The sequence below is a fragment of the Ischnura elegans genome, chromosome 5, assembly GCF_921293095.1.
Source record: "Ischnura elegans chromosome 5, ioIscEleg1.1, whole genome shotgun sequence".
NCBI lineage: Eukaryota > Metazoa > Arthropoda > Insecta > Odonata > Coenagrionidae > Ischnura > Ischnura elegans.
In genome coordinates this window covers 92,824,683-92,848,558 of record NC_060250.1, presented here as the reverse complement: position 1 = coordinate 92,848,558, position 23,876 = coordinate 92,824,683, and the positions used below count along the sequence as shown (strand labels likewise).

Genomic DNA, 23,876 nt, shown 5'->3' with positions numbered 1-23,876 from the left:
GTGTATCCGTGGTCACGGAGCGCGGTCGCGCGCTGCAAGGCTTGGAAAACAGGAACATGGTGCTCCCGTGAATGCAGCTAGCGCGCGATCGCTTCCGTTTTATGAAGGGGATTCTAACTGAAGTAATAAGCCCGGTTTATCCAAGCATTAACGCAGCAATTCTGGTGATTTTAACTCGGATTTTATTTTTTTATAAAGATAGCGGAAAATATTGAGTGAGAGTGAAAATCGTGCACGGATATACCGCAGCTGGATAATCGGGAGTCTGCTGTACATATTTGGTTCAGCTTCTAAAAATATTATTCCCTGCTGAACTCTGTTCCAAGACAACTCTTCAAGTTGGTTCTTGTACTACAATTTACATGAAAGCTTGTTTATTTAATGAATTCATAATTTTTAATAGTGGCAACTTTAAAATGATCTGTTTAACAATAAGATTTATTTTTTTTCCTCAGGCTGATTTTTACACCTTTAGACTTAGTTTCCATGCATTTGGTGGTTAACGTGGGGTCACCTCCATCATTAACCCTCATACTTGAACACTTGTGTGTGACTTAGTAGGAATCCGATTGTCTGGAAGGGTGGGAGGAGTTTTGATCTAGATCCCTATTCTTCATAAGTAGCTTTGTGTTAGTTCTTTCCAGTTAGGCATGCTCTTCACACTGACTCCTTTAAATTCTTGTAGGTAATTTATTTCCCTTCATGAATGCAAAAAGACGACTTCATTGGGAAATCAACTGATGCTGCTGCTCTGAAACTCCTATTGGAACTGATATTTGCATTCATGCTTTCTATACACGTACTAAAAATCCACTTCCGAACCTCTGACTAGCTGATGCAAATGTATTGGGTCATCAAGATGAGATACGATGGAAAGTTACAGAATCGATCGCCTCGAAAATCATCTGAAACCCTAGGAAAACTTGTCGAAATACTAAATTTTCTATATATGTAATATTTTTCATCTCGATTAAAAATATGTATATAGAAAATTTAAGTGTTTATTAAGAGTTAATTTAGCCTGAAAGCTAAGATTAGATATCACAAAAAACGATTCTTGACAAGAAAGGTACGAATGGCAGGCAAAAGTTTTTGGCCAGAGTGACCAATGACGGCCACGGGCCTTTTCTGGAAGTTCTGGGAAGGCTGAGCCCCTCTAATGAGCAAAGTGTAGGCATGTAGTTGAAAATCTCATCTTGACAAAACTAATTACAGGTGCTTAAATTGTTGCCCTATGAATAAACTTATTTTAAATTGTTTTATAAAAAGGAGCTACATACCTTAAAAAGTGATGCTTTCCTTTGGTACGTACTTGATAAATTGGCTTTTTTTCATCTACCAAATCATTTACTTCTCAGAAACAAGGCATGCATCACAAAATGAATTGCTTGATAATTAGAGCGTGGAAAAAAGTCATGGATTAATTTTGCCAAAAATTACAATTATGTATTTGTGAAAAGCTTCTTCAAAGGAAGTCAAGTATTTTTTCAGAAAGTTGCAAAACTTCACCTAATTGATGGGAAAAGTCCGGGTACGTGGGTTGGGTGCTTTGGTATTTGAGGTTTGTATGAGCTTCATGAAATGAAAAACAATTTATAATTCAACGTAGTTATTTATGTAATTTAAAAATGCACTTGTGTCTTAGTTATCATGACTGAGAAGGTGAACATCAGTCTATCAAATGGCAGTTTTTCTGCTTCCACATCAAAAATGAAGTTTAGTGTAATGAGAAATGCAGAAAACAATTCAAGGTTGAAAATTCATTTCTAAGAGTAATCCATTGGGAGGTTATGGGCACTAGTTTTAATAGAAACAAATTTTCCTCGTAGAAATCAGGGAAAAGTAAAGGGATTTGAAATTAGGGTGAAGGGAGAAAATCTTGTCCTAGGCATGAGGGGAGATTTTTTATGATGTACAAATGAAAAGAACTGGCACACTGTTGGTTAGCCAACGACTTGTGACTTAGGCACAGTAAATTGTGAATGTCTTTGGAAGTACATTAATTCAATGTAAGAGCACTGGTGCATAGTTTTTGGAGGAACTTTTTGTGTTTACTAAGAAAAAATAAGTTGAATTTAAATCTATTCTTTTAGATTTTTTTGTACCTTACTGGGTTTTATCCTTAAAAATGTTTTGTAAAAGTCCATGGAAGAATGTGGAAGCGATTGAGGGAAAAAAAAGATTTAGTTCTGCAAGTCAATGGACATGAATTTGGGAATCTTGTAACAACCCTGATAAAATGACGGGGAATTTCTTATAAGTTTATATTTTTTGCACCTTATTTCATTCAAGATAATGCATGTTGCTGAGATATTTGCTGTGATTAAGTATCTTAGGAAGAAAGTAATATTGTAAAAAGGCTTATAACACAACGTTAATTTTTCAAATACTTTCTGAAGGGTACCTTTTTAAGATTGAGCCACTGAGAAATTTGAATGGTGGAGAACTAACAAGTTCTAATAGAGATTTCAGAAATGATTCTGTTTCTGGAATATTATTTTTGGTTTAGTTTTTGTGAAAATTCATCTCATCTGTTTAGAAAGTGTTTATTTCCTACCGTCCCAGGGTACTGGAATATTTACTATTTCCAACCAGTGTTATTTAAACCAATGCACAGCAAATACTCGGGTATTAGAATAATAGAACTCCTTGGCATATTCCCATGAAATGAGGGAAACCAGCAAAACCCTACCCAGGCCACTGTGTATGCTGCTCTATGCAGGGGGAAAGCTAGGAATTAAGGCTATGAGGGGTTCAACTAATACTGGGGGTATGGCATATCCACCAGGGTAATTGGGAGGTGTGGGGCCCTCCCCAGAAAAACTTTAGAATAAATAGTGAATTTTATGGCTTTCTGAGGAATATTTTATAAATCCTTACACTATTCTATAAGTAATATTATTGCAATTAAGTAAAATGGATGTAACTTAAAAATTTCTCTGCTCTGGGGGGGGGGGGGGTTTTATCCCCCCCCCCCTCGTTGCACCACTGGCTCTATGTATAAGAGGTGTGATGATGTCAAGTATATTGAAAAGTCTTTGTTCATTGTCTTTCCCTTTTCTTCTCTTACATCACATTTAGGGCTAATCTATATAGAGCAAACATTTTGACAGGTAATTTATGAGCCCAATATAAGTAATAGACCACATAAAACATCGACTTAGGGATGATTATTTAACACCAAGTCCTATTAAACTCTACTTTATCACAATAAGTCCTGGTACAGTAGATTCCGGTTAATTGGTACATATCGGGACTTGTGCACTTTGCCCCAATTAAGCGGCTGTCCCAATTAGGCGAACTATCCTGTATATGGGCATAAAAAACGTTGAAATGATAGAAAGAAGACTAAAGAATGTTTATAATGCAACATAGGTTTATTGAACTATTAATTTGACTAATAAATCAGCGAGTTTAGTTAATTTATTATGATTTTTAAGAATTATAACAATTTAGATAAAAATATTTTTCACAGCCTCGGGTGACACTGAATGAATGTCATTTACTGAGTCCTATTAAAGAAAGGTCCTATCCTATTGCAGATAGTATAACATCAAGAACTTTCAAAATAGGGTAAGAATAGGAACATTTGTGAAAAATAAGAGTAAATCAAAGGAGGAAAATATAAAAAAATAGTATTCTGAAAATAAAAAATTTTTAATTTCGATAGTCTATATCGCCGACTCATGGCCCAATAAAGTGGCATGCTGTCCCAATTAAGTGGAGAATACTCTGGGATATTCCTCTATTGGGTTCTGTTCTTCAAGATCTGCCCCAACTAACCGGTGGACCCATTAAACGGAATCTAATGTACTTGGAAAAATTGCAGTATCACACAAAAGTTATCAAAAATATTTTATTTTATGAAATTGGTAAATATTTACACATACTCAAAAGCATCAAAGTCCCACCTTTAAAAAAAGTCGAAATACTTTTTCACACCCAATTAATGATAGATAGATATTTTTTCATAATAAAATATCTTTACATCAGTAAATTCACAGTTATTCATTAAGAAAGTATACAAAAATAGTACATCAAACTTGATATGCCTGGACAATGCTCTGGAGTTGCAGAACATATTCTGTAAATCAAGTTGTTCCCAACACCCCTTCTCAGCTATATACATGATCTATGTATACATCTAATGAGCAAAAATCAATGCACCCTTAGGATACATCTGTATGATATGTATATACACAGGATTAATTCTTCTAAGATGATAAATATCTTCCTGAGGTCCTTACATCTTTGACTGAAGTGGTGGATTTCCTCCAAATCTTTTAGCAACCTTGTTCACCACATCATGGGCTTCATCGTAGTAGGGACTCAAATCATTTCTAACACGATCCATCCAAGCAGCCAGGTTAGGGCGATTTTGCCTCACATCATAGCCAGCCATTTCTAATGAAACAAGATGGAAAGAGAATTATGAAGTGATAAAGGAAATCTGGAATCACTTCAGATATACAGAACTGAATGTAAATTCCACACACTGTCTTAATTCAGTGAAATCTTTCAATATTAACTGTGGAAATGACAACTGAAACTAATAATTACCACAGGAGGCATCCCCTAAAAATATATTATGCAGGATCACTAGGACTAGTTATGTAGTACCTTGATGATACCATGGTGGTTCAAAATCATCTTGTTCCGAAAACGTTTAATACCAAACACAGTCCACCTTGGGTCTGTGAATTAAAAAAATTTCACTGACCACAGAAAAATATTTTTGCCTGTTTCCTGGTTCAAAATTGCCAATTCTTAATAATTTTTGGTCAAGTAAAATGAATATAAAAAGAATTTTTTTAATTAGTTATTGTTTTGAAGATAACACAACCCACTGGATAATGAGGCGCAAAAGCCAACCTTTTCACTAAAAGGTATATTGAAGAAGAAATAATTTCCTTAATTATACAACAATGGATTATGTTTAATTAAACAAAGGAATTTTTTCAGAAAGTAGTGGTTGATTTCAGTCTAATCCTGTGCATGTTTTCTTTCAAATTGTCTCTTGTATTTCAAATCTGGAGCATGTGTTGTTACAGTCCAGCTAAGGAACAATGACCCTGATATCTTTTTATGTTCCCCTAAATACTTTCACAATGCTCATTGCTTACAGCTTCATGTTTTTTAGGGAAAAAAACCATGACGGGAGTGTTGGAAATGGGAGTTTCAGTGGCATATAGCACCCAAAATTAAAGAATTTTTCAGGGAGTAATTCACCAGGTGTTGGTAATTCTCCTCATTCCAGTTGACTAAAAATCTTTATACCACACCTATTGAGGTTTTTCAGACTGCTTTCTCTTTACCCACCAAAATTTTTAATACTGTGAATATCAGAAGGACCACAAAGATTCCTTCCTTAACCTCTTGCATCATTCGACCTAGGGAAATATGCTCTAAAGCATTGGAGATCCTCTCCACCTTTGTTCATGGATTTCACAACATTATTCCCACCTTAATTTGCAGGGGTGGAAACAATGTTATTTTGATCCACAAGTGGCTCATTTTGGACATTTATCTTCTCATAATCTAGAATTATTGATTGGTCATATTTCATTTACACTGTGAAATTTTCTATCCCTACTGGCACAAAAATACAGCCTTCGTATAGCCTCAATGCATTCTCAGAATTAAGCAACAACTTTAAATTCAAAACAGATCTGCCATTAATGATTGTCGTATTCAGCTGACTCCATAAGTAATTTTAAATTCCAATAACTTTCAAAGCACTGCAAGACACAAGTTAATATGTATGCAGTCAGGTGTACAGGTGCACCAAGTTATATACACCATGTGCCAGCCCCCTCCCCCCGCACCCTTCATATGTATCCGCCACTGGACTAGACCCTCTGACATTTTCTTTGCGTGAGTCCATGGTCAACTTACTGCATTAGCATTGTATTTATAAAAATATTATTTTCAATAATTTACACTTATAATTAATTAGTTAACTTGAACTAACATTTTTTTCAGCACATTGACGTAGTCTTCAACAAATTTCTAGTGTTGAAAATAACAAAATTAGTAAACAGTACTAAGACTTATACTCCAGAAGTCCGTCACTAATAGCACTAAGATTTCTTTACAAATTGCTTCTGCACAGAAAAAAAGCAATGACTTGGAGTGTGCAACCAGTAGTAGAACCCGGATAAGGGCAAGGGGGTTGGAGGGATGGATTCTCCTCTCTTGTATATATTTCACAACTGAACACAACTACCATTTTATTTAGTGTAAATTGGATACCCCAGAGGGAGGATGCTAAAGCTCTCCCCGAGCTCCTCTCTGTATCTGCCACCGCATGCCACTAATTTTTCTTAGCCAAATCATTCAATTCAACCAGTTCACCACGGATCCCTGGTCTGAGGAGGATCTTAAATGAGTGGGAAGGATGGGCCCAATTTCCAAGATTTGGCACAATGAAGGTCTTGCTAAGTTGGTTCTCAGGCAGGCCTGAATACTTTTGACCATTGCCACCACAACAGTCACTTTCATTTCCCAAAATCGACTACTGCAGTTGACATTATGTAGTTTGCACTGAAAAATTCATGACGGTTATGCCTTTATGCAGGACAATAAGTCCTGTAGCAACTTAGACAAGGTTGGCATATTCCACGTACCTGAAGTGCAATTTGCGCCAACAATGCTAACCTTTGCTGCATGTGCGTGCATTAAGATTGCTAATCTTAGCAAGCCAAAAGCAAAACTAGGAAGGCTTGCTGCAAACTAGGATGGTTTGTGGGAACTTACTTGGCTGTTCAATTTCACAGGCCCCTAATATATCAGCTATGCTTATTTCATCACCAGTCAAGTATTTCTTTGCACCATTTTGCAACCAGATTTTCTCAACCTGATCCAGAGAAGTCTCCATTCTTTTAAGAAAATCCGCGACTCTCTCTGGTTTAGGAGCAATTCCAGTTATGCTGGGTTGAAGGAACTGAAAAAATCAGTCAGAACAGTGAAAAAATTTTGGTCAAGAGTAATCAGTCGAGCATAAATGATGTAATAATCACCTTGACTTGAAAATACATGGCGCAGTTGAAACGTATATTCAAATGTTGCCATTCTAGATACTCGTCGACCGCTGCCTGTCGTTTTAAGTCTTGGGGATACCAATGATCTCCCACGTTCCTTGACCGGGCCAGGTAGCGCAAGATAGCAACACTGCAATGTCCATAAAACTGTACTTTAATCAATTGGGGAGCTTATTCAGAAAGTTAATTAAAAATCTTTACTATTACGTTACCACTTTGGTACCTTTCGGGCAACTTGAAACCACCGTCGTCAATGACTGGAACTTTTTGAAAAGGATTTATTTTCGCGAAACTTTCCGTAAAGTGTTCACCTGAAATGAACACATACAATACAATAATTCTTTTCTCATCTGGCACGACTTACCGGTGGTTGCGCTCATTCACGTTAAAGTCGTTTATTTACGACTAATTGCAGCGATTAAAAATAGTTTATCTGTACACATACAAGCGACCATAATTAATATGCAACGATGGAAAACAAGACATTCATGAAAATACCTTTCCGAAGAGCAACTGGACAGGATTCATATGGGATCTTGTTTATTTTCAAAAATAAAAATACAGCTCTTGACGGCTGTGACATTAAATCGTAATAAACTTTAAGCATTTTTGATTCTCTTAACGGCTTTCGATCAACCTAAAACTCAGATAAGGTGGTCTTTTCACTTCCTCCTTATCTCTGTGTGTCCTTTGTGATTCCTTTTGCACCGTCCATAAAGTGGAAACTGGTGGAAACTACTTCGCTACTTCGGTTCCTCCACGAAGTCGCTAACTTGATCACTAGGTGGCAGCAGTGACGAAGGATTATTTGGAAGTTACAAATTTTACCGGAAGGCGCGTGAAAATATATACAAAAGTTTCCCTCCACTTTTCGCTTGGTGTGAATCAATGCGAATGAAGACAACATCAACGAAAATTTTTAAAAGCCGTGTCAAATTTTCGTCATGCAAGGGCATCGAGCATTGGCAGTGAAAAGTCCTATTGATTACGAATACATAGATGCCTTCCGAAAATGCCGGTATCTTCACGAGAAAATAGGAGTGAGTATCTCCATCAAGTTTATGCCAAATACTGACTCGATTGTGCAGTTATTTCACACCTGTTATATCTTTGGCTAAAACTATTGATATATTCTTGAAATAAACCATCATTATGAAACGTATTAGTATGAACGTAAATTTGAAATATGGCAGTTTCTGTTTTGAATTGAAAACCCTCCAATGAAGCCGTCTGGATATCTGTGAGCGGCAGTATTGATGAGAATGCATTCCTTTTCAGTTTGTATTGGACAAATTGGAAGAATCTGTCGGTGAGATCTGTCCCAGAGTGTCTAGGCGAGAGGTGTGTTGTGCCTTCTTGTTGCATGCTAATTATCGGACTGTTTATGCTGTTGTTTAAGAGCTGTAGAAATAATACGCAGCCAGCTAATGATGTTGATATCTTAAATTTATGGGTAAAATTTTCAATGTATTGAGACATTTTTAACCATATTTCTTTGGATTTCAATTCCATATTAGGTGGTGGGTGCTGAAAAATGTCTCGACGAAGCCGAGAAATCCCTATGGATGTTGGTCCTCAAGAAAATGACGGCTGGGGCGCTAACTGCTGGTAAGAAACACATCTGATAAATTGTGTGTGCATAAAAGTAAATATTTGGCAGACTTCAATCATTGGACAGTGACACTAGTTTATTAGGCCCCAATCAGTGCATTGTTTCTGCATGAGTGGCCCATGAATGTTTGTTCATTCATTAAAGAATTGCCTCTTTGCACTATTTCCAGTCTTTCTAGCGTGTAGAGTCTTCGGACTTTAGTTTCTAAATAGATGATATACAGGTTGAAAAGTTCACATGAATGGTTCTCTTGAAGATGTTTCACTCCAAGAGAGGTGGTGTCTCCTTCTTCCTAGCATTTCCTATGATCCATCACGTTATGATTACAGAAAACTTGTATCTCAATCTTTAGAGAAATTCCTGCTTGCTAGGGAGGCTAAGACTTGTATGCTACCCATCATAACAATCACTTTGCTAGCCAAATTCTCTTATTCGATGAGCTACATACCCCTACTTAAAATTACCCTAGAGAAGGTCCTCCCTCTCAGCTCTGAGGGTTTTTTGTTCTCCAATAGTGGGACGTGGTTTAGTGGCATTGCCAATTTGGCATCAAACCTTCTCCATTTGAATTAAAATATGTTAAAAATGTTAATTGCACCATGCATTGCATTGCACCAGGTTAATCGAAATAGCTACTCTCCTCTTATCAGATACTCTGTTTTCATTCAAACCATCTGCTTCCAAGTAATTCATGAGACTCTGTTCTCAAGTCTTCCATATCTTTTTTAATACTAGAAGGACCAATAGCCTTAATTTAGAGGGGTAGTATTTACTTCATATAGCAATTATTTTATGTTAAAAATAATAGAGAACTTGATTAAACTTTGAACGTAGGTTTTTGCAGCGAGAGGCATCGTTGCTAACGGCTTCCGGGTGCAGCTGTGTGTTGCGCTTTGTCTTGCAAGCTTTCGCGACCGTTACAGGGCACATCATCAGGCGATGAATGAAAATACGGAATTAGTTGTCAATTAATATACTCGTCCAACCTCCCCCATCCACCGGAGTAGTGGGGGAGGAGGGCGGAGCTGACGTCAGCAGAACTCTCACCTCTGTCCTTGAGCGGCGAGCAGACTCTTCTTATCTAGCGAATAACCTTGTTGGTAATATATTCGCCGTTTTCTCTTTCGGAGAATCGTTTTCCACGTCTGGCTGATTTTAACACTGCCAACTCGGTTGAAATTTTGGGGGCATTTTTCAATCTCAATAGCCTCCTGAATTAGTCGTCGATGATAGAATTTCTCTTGGGCCTGCGTCTCTTCGATTGAAATTCGATGCCCATCTTCCAAGTAAGCATGCTCCGCTATCGCCGACTTCTCCGTGTCACGATGTAATATCGCTAATTTGTGTTCTTTAAGACGGGAAGTCACGGAGCACCCTGTCTGCCCAACGTAAGATTTCCCGCATGAGCACGGAATTTTATAAACGTCTTCCACGTTGAGGGGATGTAGTCGGTCCTTAGCAGATGGAAACAAGTCGCTCATCTTCTTTAATGCTCTGTGCCGCGTCACGATGCCTGCTTTTCTCTTCACACGGGAAATTCTCTCAGACGTTCCCGCGACGTATGGGATGGTGGCATAGGCCACTGGCTTGTTTTCCTCCCTTCTCTCTCTGCGCAGTCTTGTGGTGGGCGTTTATTCGGAATTCTGGCCTGGCGATGGATGAAGGCTTCCGAATATCCATTCTAACAGAAGGTTTCTTTCACGCGATCCTCTTCTTTCTTCAGAGCGCAATCGTCAGAAACCACTCTGGCCCTATGAAGGAGTGTTTTCATGACCGATGCTTTCTGTTGCGGATGATGGTGGGAATGCGCGTGGAGGTCATGGTCCGTGTGTGTTGCTTTTCTGTAGACCGCGTGTCTCAGGGATCCGTTCATGCCTCTCTGCACCAGTACGTCTAAAAAGGGTAGTTCTCCATTCATCTCTATCTCCATGGTGAATTGGATGGATGGGTGGATGCCGTTGAGATGATCGGCGAATTCTTTTAGCGTGTCTTTTCCATGTGGCCATATGACAAATGTATCGTCGACATATCTGATCCAACAAGATGGTCGAAGCTTGCTCGAGGCCAAGGCGTCTTTTTCAAAATTCTCCATGTATAAGTTGGCAACATGCCAAATTATTTGGTTTTAGAAAACCCAGTTTAAATGAATGTTAATGGTCATTTTTAACCTAATTTCAAAAAGGCCAGATTGGAACCTCATTTCAAAGGCCATGCGATGCCACTCCATGTGATGTCACAGGGACCTAGATGCTATACGAGTAGTCTGGAGTTTTACATCGTCTGAGATTACCAATGCATGCATGTGGCACAGAGCTCAGGGAAACATCTGTTAATAATCACCTATTAAAATTGCCTATGGTCGGAAAGTTTCCTTTGTTTGATAGGGTATTAATAATCCTTATTTAAGCCAAGGGCTACCGGCTAGCAGGGTACTCTGCTACCTGCTAGCAGCCTGCATCGTGGCGGCGCTCATAGCCTCACACCAAAGTGGCCTCACACAGCAGCAGCCAGAACCAGAATGATGTCACACAGACTTTTCCCAGCATTCATACTTAGCTGTCGCGTTTTCGCGTGCTTGAAAATTTTCACTTTTCATTTAATCGTGAAAAGTAGGTATTGTCATTTAAAAATCTAAAAGTGTGAAATACGTACTCCAGGAGTAATAATCTTTTGATTTAGGTAATAAAAAAATTAAGGAAACCACCCTATTAAAAGTCAGTCTTACTTGTATCTGTAAACCTTTTGTTACCTCTGACACCATGTGAGAAATTGTGTCAGCATTGAAGTAAATACTTATTGTTAGCTGACTTATACCTTTAGGGATTGGCCAACAGTGACACTAGTATGCCCCTGTCAGTACATTTAGTTTCTGTATCCCTGTCTACTAAATTAGCATCTGTTACATTATCTTTTTATAGTATCCTCAATGCATTGGCTGAGCTTCTGATTTCTATAATTAGCTTACTATTTCTGATTACAGGATCAGTTCAAAGTGTTGTACCTGTCACTCGTGTGCCAGAAGTTTGCCAGCAACCAATGAATGCTCAATTGGAGTGTGTTCAGAGGGAAGTACTTACTAGACACTCTCCTGTGACCAATAACCAAGTTGTTCGTGTCCAGAGACGTGTCCAAGTTCAGAATGTGGCTGTTCAGCATGTTGATCCTGCTCCAGAAAAAAGTCTACCTGCAGCTGTAAGTATTGCCAGCCCTATGTGAAGTTGGCACTACTTAAATCAGTCTGTTTTCATACTTCAGAGGTCGTGTTTTACTTTATGCAGTTCATGGGGATCAGCTTGAGTGTTGGCTTCCCGCCCCATGGGCTCGGGTTCAAATCCCGGCGTTGGCAGGGAATTTTCGAAGACTGCTCGATCCTTGCTTGAATGTTGTGTGGAGGACATCTCAAGCACAAAACACGGTCCGTCAGATGGGACGTTAAGTCGTGGTCCCCTTGGTGCCTTTTGTTAAGAGCAGGCTAATGCCAATGCTGGTTTCTCTTGACCCTTCCCTCCATACCCTTTCCTCATGGAACAAATTACCTCAGCCGTCATTCTGCCAGTGATGAATGAAAAAATTATTAAGAGTCTGGAACAATCTCCCCTCTTTATAATTGTTACGCATTGAAGAAGCATTTTCCCATGAAGCTTTAGCATTAGTAGATTGAATATACCAGGTATAACTTCTCTGTCGGCATTCTTCCACAAATTCAGCATCTGGACCTTCGACTTACAAGCCGTGTGACTCTCCTTCACATAATATTTTGCTTCCCCATATCTGATAACAACACCAGACACTTTGTATTTCGATTTAATGGTGCTAGGCCATTCCTGAGTTTAAAGGGACTACTTTATTTTTCACGTCTTGAATTTGGCTTCAAAGATTACATAACTACTGACAACACAAGTTATTCTCTGAGGGCATTTACATTAACTCCAGTTCCGTTAAAAATAAACGCTTGCCACCTAGCGGAGTTAAGCTAATAGCTATTCAAGTTTCAACCATGTTTCATTTAAACCCACTGACAATGAGATAAAAGTTGAGTCAGTTTTGATAAGCGCACTGACTAAGCAACTTTCCATCACCTCCATTCGTAGGATGTGGGTTAGCCCACGAAATGAGAAAACACTTGCTGCTTTTACCATCGGGTTGAATCACCATCGACTTTTGCCCATACTAGAAGAACAACTTATCTTTTTTGGATCACCTTGGAAGCCAAAATTTTGGCACTGGAAGATTTGTAACGGTTCATTTCACCATTATATTTTGCTGGGACAAAAAAAATGGCATTGGCAAAATTCTAGAAAATCTTCCATTAGGGATAGATATTCCATAGTTCATAATTATGGATTAATGACCATCGACAATAAATAGAATTAATATCTTATAAACAGCGTCGATTGATAAGTTGCATTGCGGCCGTGTTTTCGATCTAGAATAATTGTCTATCGGTAGGTTTCCACTCTAAAGAGAGTAAAACAAAGAAAGAGCAACAAGTGGTATCACTTATTATGAGGACCTTTCAGGATAATAATCAAAAGTAGTCACGCATACACGGCGATTGCCTTATCATTTTGGTTTCGATATCCGTCTACTACAAATTTGAACTAAGAGCGATATTTGCGTTCGTAAAGGGGCCTGAAATATTACTGAGAGGCCACAGGGGGGAAGCAATAATGAGATTCGCGATGTTTTCAGTTTCAGTAATGGCACGACGTCACTTCAACCGTTCCTGAATTCATTTTCTCAACTCATTGCGATAAATAAATAACCTAACTTCATATTGCTCCAATCAGGGTTTTCAAACCTGAACATTATATACACCCTTGCTGAATAATTCCCTAGGTGCTCCTTACGAAGGATGAAAGTCGACCTTGGATTACCTGGAACGCTTCTTACGTCATTACTATCTAGCGGAGACAATATGAACTGTTGCGGAGCCCCGACTACGCAATCATACGCGATTACCAAGTGGAACATATGAAGTAATTATATGGGAACATGGTTTGTAAATGGTAAGCAGCGACACTGTTATCAGTCTAGCTTTGTTCAATGCACACTGTAATGTGGTACCTACCTCTTTTTTTATTCAGTCTATTAAACCCTACTGAAGGCATGCAAAATTCTTTGAGAAACTTGACGATACGTAGATGAAATTGAGATCAGAATTGTCTTCAATACTGAAGTTGTTCTGCGCGAAGTCGAAAGACAACTGAATACAATCAAACTGCGTTAAATCAAGAAAAGATGTAAAATCGAAGTTTCACCATTGCAATCCCCTATGCTTTCCAGCTGGACTTGTCGCTGCATAAAAACGAGACTTGATGTAAAATCAAAGTGATTAAAATCGAAATTTTATTGTACATGTATTCACCATGAATATGGGTTCAGCACTTGACAACTTGATCACCTCTTTGGAAGTTACTTTACCCTCTTGACACTTCTGGTGAAATATGAAAGCAAGCATTGTCATCCATCTATCTATCCAGAGACTATGTGTATAAAACTGACATTAAGACACGATACCCTCCGCTGCAGTTCTACTTCCTGCTAATTATGTAAATATCGATTGAAAAAATTACCTGTTAATTCTGAGGACTTTATTTTCTTTCTCAGTAATTTGTTCTAGATTGCTCTTTCCATATTTTGGGCCCAAGCTCATACATACTTTGTTGTATAGTGAGTTTTCTTAATTGGAGAGATTCGCTGTGGGAGGATTATTTGCAAGCATTGTCCATTGGACGAGACATTCAAAATAGAGAGGTTTCCTTAAAATTTTGCTGTACAGGGGTTCGTTGTATAGAGGTTTTACGGTAGTTATTTGATGGCCATGGGATATTCCCGGCTATTGCATAGTGTGGCCATAGCATTTTTTGCTTGCATTTACTCTTGTAACTGTTAAAAGATTGAGCTTTGTCATCTCTATGCCCAGTGAAAATTCCATGGTGGAAGCCATTTTTTAATATCCAGGCTCAACTTTTTTCCTCTTTTTTGCGTTGATTTTAGGATGCAGAGAATAGTGCACAAAGGAGCCAGTATAAACACATTTAAAAAAGCAAAGGAATTTAGTACTGTTGGAAATAAATTATTAATTAATGAATTTTGAACCTTGATATTAAAATTGACTTGGCTACTTCGTGTTTTATAATTTATACTTAACATTTTTTATACATAGTTTCTGATACCCAAGTAATAGCAATTAATCTGAAGTTTCTAATGTAGAAATCCATTTAGTTCAAATCTGGTTTAATTTTATCCAATAGATTCAAATTCACCAATTTTCTTTCTAATACTATTAGCACTCAGATTAAGGATGTTTTATTTATTTATTTTTTTTTCAGAATAAAAAGCCTGTGGTGAATTTGTTGGTGGACTGGTTCTTGACACTTGGTGAAGCTGGAGTCCATTTGGAGGGAATGCTATTAAAGTAAGATCTTCAGCTATATGTTATTAATTTTTGGTCTTTGACTGATGCCTTCAGTTATTTTTATTAACGTACAGTGGCGCCGACTCCATGGTGCCTGAGGGTGCCCGAGCCCCCTCAAAGATTCGTTTGGGGGGGCCGAGCCCCCTCATTAATTCAAGAAAATAATTAAGTTACATTATGCTTTGTGAAATCACAAAAATATATTGGTAATTTTTATTTCCCATGTTTGACAATAGTTACCTTTTAAAAACAATTCAACAATGTATTAAAACAAATAATTATAAGCTTAAGCAGGTTAACTGAATAGTGTGGTGTGATTCATGATAGTGTTTCGGTGCTGCGACACACTTTGAATTTAACCTCTTCCCGGGGCAAGACCTCCGATATGGGCCCCCCCAATATTTTTTATAAGTCGGCGCCCCTGTTAACGTATATGGATGTCAATGTGATGAGGGACTTGTATTTTAAATTTTAGACTTCACAGTTTAGATCCTTAAAGATACTTTACTTTTTAGATGCTTTAAGATCATTTTAAGCACATTAATAGATTATTTTCATAAAATTTTTAATGGATGTTAACACATTAATGACAGGATTTTTTTCCAGCTAACCTCCTACTAACTAGCTCAATAGCTAGGTTTTACGGGGACTCCCATCGCTTTTGACCTAAGCCAGCACAGACCTGGGCAATGTCATTTATTGCACTCACAATCACTTTTCCTTTTCAGTGAAGGGCATTGGAAAACATCGGTAATAGCAGAGCGTGTAGGGCCCCTCACTGTGAAAACGTGCTCGGGAACCACTTACAATATGAGTGGAGAGATTTGTCCTTCGCTAGGTATGTATCCATTCTCTAAACCAGGTACCCTTGCAATATTCCCCAACATCTTTTCTTGCATCTAATTGCTCTTTTGAGTTGTCACTGTTCAAGTCATAGGGATCATGCTGTTGTCTGCCCCTTAGGCTTTCATTTCTCCTGAGTCCTTCTGCCTTGTAATCATAGTCATTTTTAACTTATCGATACCTCAAATGCTCAACAATCGCCCACCTAATCAAATCCGCTCATCTAGTATCCCAACAATACGAATGCGCTCAACTGGCAGTATCCGGAGCATAAACGCTCACCTCCAATTCTCCAAGCTTTGGAGGTGTACATTTGTATGCTGGCTACTACTAGCTGAGCAGATTCGTATTTTTGGGCTCCTAGATGAGCGGATTTGATTCGGTGGGCAATTGGTGAGCATTTGTGTAGTGGGGGTATCATTATGCATGATAATTGGTATTCTGTAATGTATGACTCAGAAACTTGAAATGGTCTAAGAAATAATTACTGTATGATGAGGGCACTTTGAATGTCCCTGTCCTGCAGAAGAGAGGTTAAGTAAGAGAGAATGTGTTAATTGTGACTTTCTCAGCCATTGAGTCAATGAGCTATAAAATCTGTGTGTCGCTTCATCATCTTACGTAGTAATTAGCTGGAAGGTGGCATTTAGAAGCTAACAAATAATTATTAAAATTTCCATCATGGATTAACTCTATAATGATTATAATCCCATAGTTGAAAAAAACTTTGTTTACAAATTAAACCTTGTCTGCTGCCTTTGGAACTTACATCATATAGCTTGGTTAATGAATAGAGACATTTAAGAAGTGGACAATTGGGACTGAGGAGAGGAATTTCTGAAGGAACATGATAAAGTATTTTATATACCTTAATGTTATTGGAGAGAGATTGAAGATAGGCCTATCTTGAGTAACATCAAGAGAAATATTAATGAAAAATGTTGCGAAACATACACAATTATTTATCAACGTAGTTAATGCATGAGTCCTCAAGGTGAATTCTGTCAGCAGGAAACTGAATGATTCCCACATTAAACTTTCATGAAAGCTCTTCACTAGCTCTTTATAGAAGTTAGAATTACCTGGCTAGTTTTGAAAAATAATTCAAAGGAGCTAGCTGTATAGATTGGTATTAATGTGTATTTACAGAACGCCTTGTATAGTTGGGGAAAAGTGTACAGGATCCTGTGTATCTCCATAAATGGAAATGCCATGTACTGATTTTTTTAACATTTTTTTTTTCAGGGCAGAAAGCACCAGATTTTGTTTACGACAAGTTTCAATATGGGTTTCCTGATGACTGGAAAGAGGTTGTGGAAGATTGGATGTCATATGCTCAGAATGAGAAACGTAAGTGTTGTTGTTCATTCTAACTTGATTTTAAGGTTGTTTGTCTGTGAGTTTTCATTTCAAGAAAGTTCTGCTCCTAGTGCCGCTTTGTATGGCAAGGATTTTTATGAGTAATTTATTGGCTTCATCAGTATTTGCACCTAGGACCCAGTGGCCCAATCATGAATATTACTATTGAGGAGGATTACCCTGTCCGCTGTTAGATGTGTTGTCCCCCGCTTGGCATTTAAATGGTTTTGTTTATTTATTTTTTTTTAAAGTCACAACTCACATCACTGACTGGCACATCCATCCAAATTTCAGAAGAAAATAAGCTATCATCAGGGCTGTTAACTGGCATTAATAATTGTTATGATGTTATCTATCAATTCATTACTTTTTAATCCTTTTCTTCACCATTGCAAATACAACACAGTATATATAGAGAATAAATGAATTGATCTCACCTCATTCCCACCCTGCAGACATTTTTTAAAATCCGATGAAAATGCATCCAAAGTACATAGCAGCAGAAATCAGGCTTCTGCGGGATGGCCTGCTGCCTCCTCTGTGTATTGCCTTTGAATTTGAAGCTCTATCCACTGTGCCACCTGTCTCCCTTTCATTATATTGTTCTTTTCTTTTCAACACCTCCTTAGATTCATTTGGAGGAGTATGTATATCTAATGTATTTAAAAGTGAACTTTGACTGCTACAGAACTGGTGCTGATGTCCACCATTATAACACGAGGTTCCAAAATAATTTGATTAGGCTTCAATATAGGCTGTCAACCACAAAAAATTCTTTTGACTTCGTTAAACTTTGCCACTTACCCCAAGAGGCCAGATATTGTACAAACCTAAGTTTAAACATGCTCTTCGCTCGTGGATATTGTGGCAAGCTTTCTATTCACTGAATGAATTTTCGGAGAGCAATACTCTGAATTGTGCCGCGTAGTTTTAGCTCTTACAATCAAAGACCATTGCACTGTATTGTATTTAACGTTGAATATAAGTACAGCAGACTCCCGATTATCCAGCTGCGGTTTATCCGGGTTGCGGATTATCCATGCACGATTTTTACTCTCGCTCAAGTTTTCCGCAATCTTTATAAAAAATTAAATTGGACGCAAATTCATCGGAATTAACGCATTAATGCGAGGATACACCAGTATTATTATTTCCGTTAGAATCCCCTTTGTAAAACGGAAGCGATCACATGCTAGCACCATGTTCCTGTTTTCCAAGCCTCGCCATGCACGACTGCGCTCCGTGGTCACGGATACACGTCCCACAGCAGTTGCAACCCGAGCAACTTGTGGCAGATGCGACTACGTGGTGTGGTGACTGACAGTGTAGTTTCTGACGTCGAGCAGTAGTTTTGAAGCATTCGTGCAAACCACTTTTCTGTATCCGTGATCACGCAGCCACGGATATGTGGTTTTCGAAACCAGGCCTTACATGGAGCATTAATAATACGAGTACAACCATGTTATTGCCACTTAAAAGGTCGCGAACTGGCGAAGAAAACTCTCATTGAGTCCGGGAGGCACTCTAAAATAACAGAATACCTGCATAAATAATAATATACAAGTGTGATGCGCCCGCTCCCAGCGGGCTTCCCCCGCTCTTTTCAATGCAGGTCCACTGAGGGATATGTGCGTTTCTAATTTTAAAATGTAGTAAAAAAAAGGCAGGGTCTTATGTACGAATTTAATTGGAATGTTCATGTACAAATGGAGGTCAGAGGACCTTTTTAAACACAACATTGGAAGTAATTACACTATCCTCTGTTAATACTTGTTTAGCGTTTTCCTTAGTATTTTCAAAAATATTTTGAAAAGATTTTACTCTAGAGAATGCTACATAAAGTTGACTATGAGAGAATACAGGATCAGGCAGGAATAAGCCAGCTCTTTGCAAAGTCTGACCCTGAGCCTTGTTAATAGTCATCGCTTAGGAAACCTTGATGGGAAATTGTCTGCGAGTCAAATTAAAAGGCATGGTGGGATCCGACGGCGTTAACTGTATTCTTGGGATGAGGACAATCTTGCCGGATCGATTATTTTTTAATTTTTAATAACCAATTTTAGGAAAAAATAGCAATACAGTGGAACCTGTTTAGTACGTTTCTGAAGGGACCACAAAAAATGAATGTACTAACCAGGAAAACGTGCTAACGAGGAAAGTAAAAAATAGCAGTCCGGGTAATTGCAATCTGTGGAAAAGTCGTCATAATTACAATTACTATCGGTAGTTCTCGTAGGATCGCCCTCCTGAACTCTTTTCGCCTTTTAAATAAAGAAAATGGTCGCTACATTGAAAAACAATACCATGTGAATAAAAAATCACAATGTTTCATAGATTTCCCGAAGACAATTACATGAAAACGGCGTCTTTCTCCCGTGATTTATCCTAAATGTATTTATAGAAAGAGGACAAGTATAGCTAAGTCATTTCTTTTTTGTCACAGCATACTCGGAGAATATAAAAACAACCCTGAGTATGTCAACGGGTTGTTTTTAAACATCATAAAAATTGGACAAAATTATATTGACCTTAAATTACGGCAACAGCCGTACACATTCGCGCTTCTGGAATAAAGCCATATCGATTGTTATAGCGATCGATATATCGAATAATAACACGCAAGGTTATTAGATTACGAGGTAATTACAAGAAGATTTTATATTATACAGTTGAATTTTACTTTTAAAATTTGTTTAATGTCGTCTGCTTTCGTGCCGAGATCAAGTATTTTTAAGCTAAGCTTCGCGTGGAGATCCTGAGCATCGTCTGCTCCCGCAGCAGTAGTCAAATACGCACGTACTACGTAGCATTGACGTCGTGCAGTACTGCTTTAGATAAAGTGGGAATTGGATAAGACTCATTTCTTCATCATGATAACTCGTGCAATAGCAACAATTGCCCACTCGTGAAATTTGTGCGCAGTGGGCACTCCAGAGGCAGTAGAAGGTGAGGAGCTCGGGGTGGGGAAAATTGGGGCTTCTCATTGGCTGCAGTTTTGCATAGTCAGACATTCCTGATAAATGGCCATATTTTATTATTCATCGCGTCATAAGAATTGAGAAATGCATTTGGATAAATCACGGTCGAAGAAAGATATGTGGAATGAATGCAAGAATTTTAATGGCTAGTAATATTAAATTAAATCATGAATTCGGAGCTTTACGAGGAAGATACTGGAGAACGAATTGCGGGTTGTGTCACGGCTAATTGAGCGTACTAACCAGGAAAGCGCAATTTTTTCAAACGTACTAACCAAATACTTTTACCGGTATTTTGTTCCGATGGTACCGGGACCGAGAGAAATCGTCGTATTAAGGAGGAAAACGTACTAAGGAGGAACGTACTAACCAAGTTCCACTGTATTTAGGAAGTAAGATACGCCACCGCATGTTCTCTGATAAATTCTGCCCATTTTGGTTCCTCATTTGTAGAGTTTGGTTGCATATAAGTTGAGAAAAAGGTATCTATACAGTGGAAATAATATAGAGGATTGTTTGTTTTTAGTAAATTAAGAACATTGCAAGACATTTAAGTGAAAGTTTGGGTTATCTGTGTTTTCCAATTATTCGTGCTGTCTCTCCCCATTATTAGTGCGGATAATCAGGAGTGTACTGTATTATTATTATTATTAGTACAATGTTTATAATTTCTGGTTTCAGGGCCTGTCACCAAACAAAATGTAGTTGCCTTGCAGAAGGAAAACATGAAGAATCCTGTGACATCCCAGTTGAAACCAGAGATTAGGGTGCATGAGAGGGTTCAAAGGGATGACCAAGATAAGATGCCGCCCCCCAAACGGACTCCACGATTGCAGAGGAGGGCACAGAGTCAGGAAGATGTGAGGAAGTCAAGACAATACTCTATAATGGACAGAAGCCGGCAAGCAGAGAAGGTGAATACGTCAACAATGCTTTAGCCCAAAAAAATCACTGTAGGCTCATTGACTATGTTATCTTGCTCAGTCACTATGCCATGGGTTATTGTTGCACCATGGCATTCACTAAGCCTCAATAACTTTTGGATATGCACTGTTAGGTGTCCCCTAAAAATGCTATTTGGGAATTTTTTATCGCGACTTTCTTTAATGTTTCCATTTTAGCAAATATAGCTTAGATATAAAACTTTTAGCTGAATCAATTAATATTTTACCTGTATCACAAACCCTTTGAATATTTGCACTGAGTGAGTGAAAGTACTGAAATCAGGGATGTCAATCCAAATTGACGTATAATTTTGAAATATCCTATTAATGGAGAACTTGCAGATTTAAAAATACAGCAGACTCCTTATTATCCGGCTGCGGTTCATCAAGTTTGTGGATTATCTGAGCATGAGTTCACGCTCTGACGTTTTCCATGATTTCTATAAAAAAATAAAATAGCCCAGTAAAAATAAAATAGCCCACCATAGCACCAGGATATTTGCATTTCAATGGAAGGCTGCGCTGGAATTATTATATCCATTAGAATCTATAACAACTGCTGCACGATGGCGTGATCGCGTGCCCATTGCCTTCACAGGAGTTCAGGGCTCCTTTTTTCCAAGTATCTCAGTGTGCGATCGCACTCAGTGATCACGGATCCATGACTCAAAGCAGTTGCATCCAGGGCAACTTGCCGGAGATGCAACTACGTTACGTGTTGCCTGACAGTGTAGTTACCAACGTCATGTAGTGGTTTGAACGCATTCGCACGAACCACTTTTCTGAATCCGTGATCTCGCAACCATGGATACATGGTTTTCGGAAACCAGGTATTAGACAGAGCATTAAGAATACAAGTACAATCACGTTATCGATGCTAAAAATATCGCGATTAGAAAAGAAAGTGCTTAATAATTCCGCAAAGCAATCTAAAATAACAGAAAGTCATGTGTCGAGAAACATTCCCTCCTTTCACTCCCACTTGCTTTAGCCACACCAGCTAACCTGCAAAGATAAAATGAACAGAGTTGTAGCAGGACTGCCACTCGAGATTGCTATAATAGGGTAGTTTCCTTCATCAAAGAAAACGAAAGGCATTGATTGCGATTCGTTACCCACCATTAGTGTATTCATAATACACAAATTATTTGGTTTTTGAAATACCGGTATAGACGAATGGCAAGGGTCAAATTTTATCCTCATTTGAAAAAGGCCAGATTGGCGCCCATGCGATTCCACTCCACGTGACGTCACAGGGACCTAGTTTCTACACGAGAGGATAGGAGTTATACATCGTCTGAGGTTACCAATGCATGCATGAGGCACAGAGCTCAGGGAAACATGTCTTAATAATCACCTATTAAAACTGGCTAAGGTCGGAAAGTTTTCTTCGTTTGATAAGGTATTAATAAACCTTTTTTAAGCCAAGCGCTACCATTCAGCAAGGTACTCAGCTACCCGCTGGCAGCCTGCGACGTATCAGCGCTAAGCCTCGCCTCAAGGTCACCTCACCGGGCGGGAGGGGGAACCAGAAATACGACGTACGGAGATATTTCCCGGCATTCATACTTGAGCGTCGCGTTTTCGCGCGCTTGAAAATTTTCACTTTTCATTTAATCGCGAAAAATAGATATTGTCATTTAAAAATCTAAAAGCGTGAAATACGTACTCCAGGAGTAATAATTTTTCGATTAAGGCAATAAAAAAATAATAGGAAACCACCCTATTGTTATTACTCACAACTGCTCAGTGGCTATTGCACGGTTGCCAACATAACATTTTCTCCCTTCATAGGTATTATGTCATTACAAAAAATAAACTTTAATGTATAGCAATAAATCAGCAAAAATTGGATGGTGAATATCTATTCGGTGGTTTCCTGGTTCTTAATGGCCTGGTACTGGTGGCGTTTGGACTCCAAAGAAACTGGATTCTTTGATCAATCACTCATTGATGTCCTAGGAAACCAGTGTATTTCATGCAAGGTGGATGCTTGTCCTCTGACTAGTTTCTCCTTTTCATCTGGTTGAAATGGGCCTTTCTGATGAGTCCCGTGCTAAGCTTAACTAAATAAATAACATTACTTATATGTTTCATTACATGAACAGGCTACTATTTTTAGGATTACACACCTTCTCATTTACCCAAAAATGTGGTATTCTCAACCCATAAGCACAAGAGGACAAATTAAAATTGTCGCTAAGTGATATCATTGATGAATAAGCTGTTAAGCATCAACTGTGTATTTGCTTGGTTACAGTATATGTAGTAGTACGGTGAGAGATAAAACAAGCGAGACGTTCCCACAGTGAAACAGTTACCATGGTTTTAGTTGGCATTACAAATTAGAGAAGTATTTTATTTTATCTCAGTCTTCACTTGCATATGCATAATAGGGTGCTGTGTGCATATTTGACATTTTTCTTCCAAACAGTTTTAAAATACCAAATATTTAAAATACTCATCCACCAAAAATTAAAATTTTCTCTTGATCATCTCAAGGAAACCCATGTTCACATGTTGCTGGGGCTGTGCAGATCTGTTTAGCGGAACCTGAATTTTTTTAGATTACCCCTTAGGGTTGATTGTCAAGCATCAAGGCAATCTTTGTTCTATGTAAATAACTTTTCTTTGAAGATTTTTAGGTATTACCACTCTATTTCCCAATAAGATGCACCC

The 23,876-nt window shown here is 38.3% G+C and overlaps 2 protein-coding genes across 4 annotated transcripts in view; one reads left to right on the top strand and one right to left on the bottom strand.

Moving 5' to 3' along the window:
* Positions 1-3,838: 3,838 nt before the first annotated feature.
* Positions 3,839-7,753, bottom strand: LOC124159263 (glutathione S-transferase theta-1-like). The gene is made up of 5 exons (XM_046534958.1): positions 7,539-7,753; positions 7,264-7,351; positions 7,020-7,170; positions 6,757-6,943; positions 3,839-4,404 (listed from the first exon to the last, which is right to left on the bottom strand). Exons 1-5 carry the CDS (start codon positions 7,645-7,647, stop codon positions 4,244-4,246), a joined length of 696 nt encoding a protein of 231 aa, XP_046390914.1. The 5' UTR covers positions 7,648-7,753; the 3' UTR covers positions 3,839-4,243.
* Positions 7,754-7,864: 111 nt separating this feature from the next.
* Positions 7,865-23,876, top strand: part of LOC124159262 — a 31,677-nt gene continuing 15,665 nt past the window's right edge. For all 3 annotated transcript variants that reach the window (XR_006864935.1, XM_046534957.1, XM_046534956.1), the window contains exons 1-8: positions 7,865-8,080; positions 8,319-8,381; positions 8,558-8,648; positions 11,633-11,844; positions 14,988-15,073; positions 15,802-15,911; positions 17,162-17,266; positions 20,935-21,167. Coding sequence is in view for 2 of the 3 variants with exons in the window: in XM_046534957.1 (XP_046390913.1) it covers positions 7,985-8,080; positions 8,319-8,381; positions 8,558-8,648; positions 11,633-11,844; positions 14,988-15,073; positions 15,802-15,911; positions 17,162-17,266; positions 20,935-21,167 (996 nt within the window). In the remaining variant the exon portion in view is untranslated. The remainder of the gene's footprint in view (positions 8,081-8,318; positions 8,382-8,557; positions 8,649-11,632; positions 11,845-14,987; positions 15,074-15,801; positions 15,912-17,161; positions 17,267-20,934; positions 21,168-23,876) is intronic.

Bases quoted from the DNA above. Each gene is read 5' to 3' on its own strand.
- LOC124159263 (XM_046534958.1), bottom strand. From the start codon at position 7,647: ATGCTTAAAGTTTATTACGATTTAATGTCACAGCCGTCAAGAGCTGTA. The intron at 7,171-7,263 runs GTACCAAAGTGG...TGGACATTGCAG, and splicing joins GGTTTCAAGTTGCCCGAAAG to TGTTGCTATCTTGCGCTACC. The intron at 4,405-6,756 runs GTAAGTTCCCAC...TTGTTTCATTAG, and splicing joins CTGTGAAATTGAACAGCCAA to AAATGGCTGGCTATGATGTG.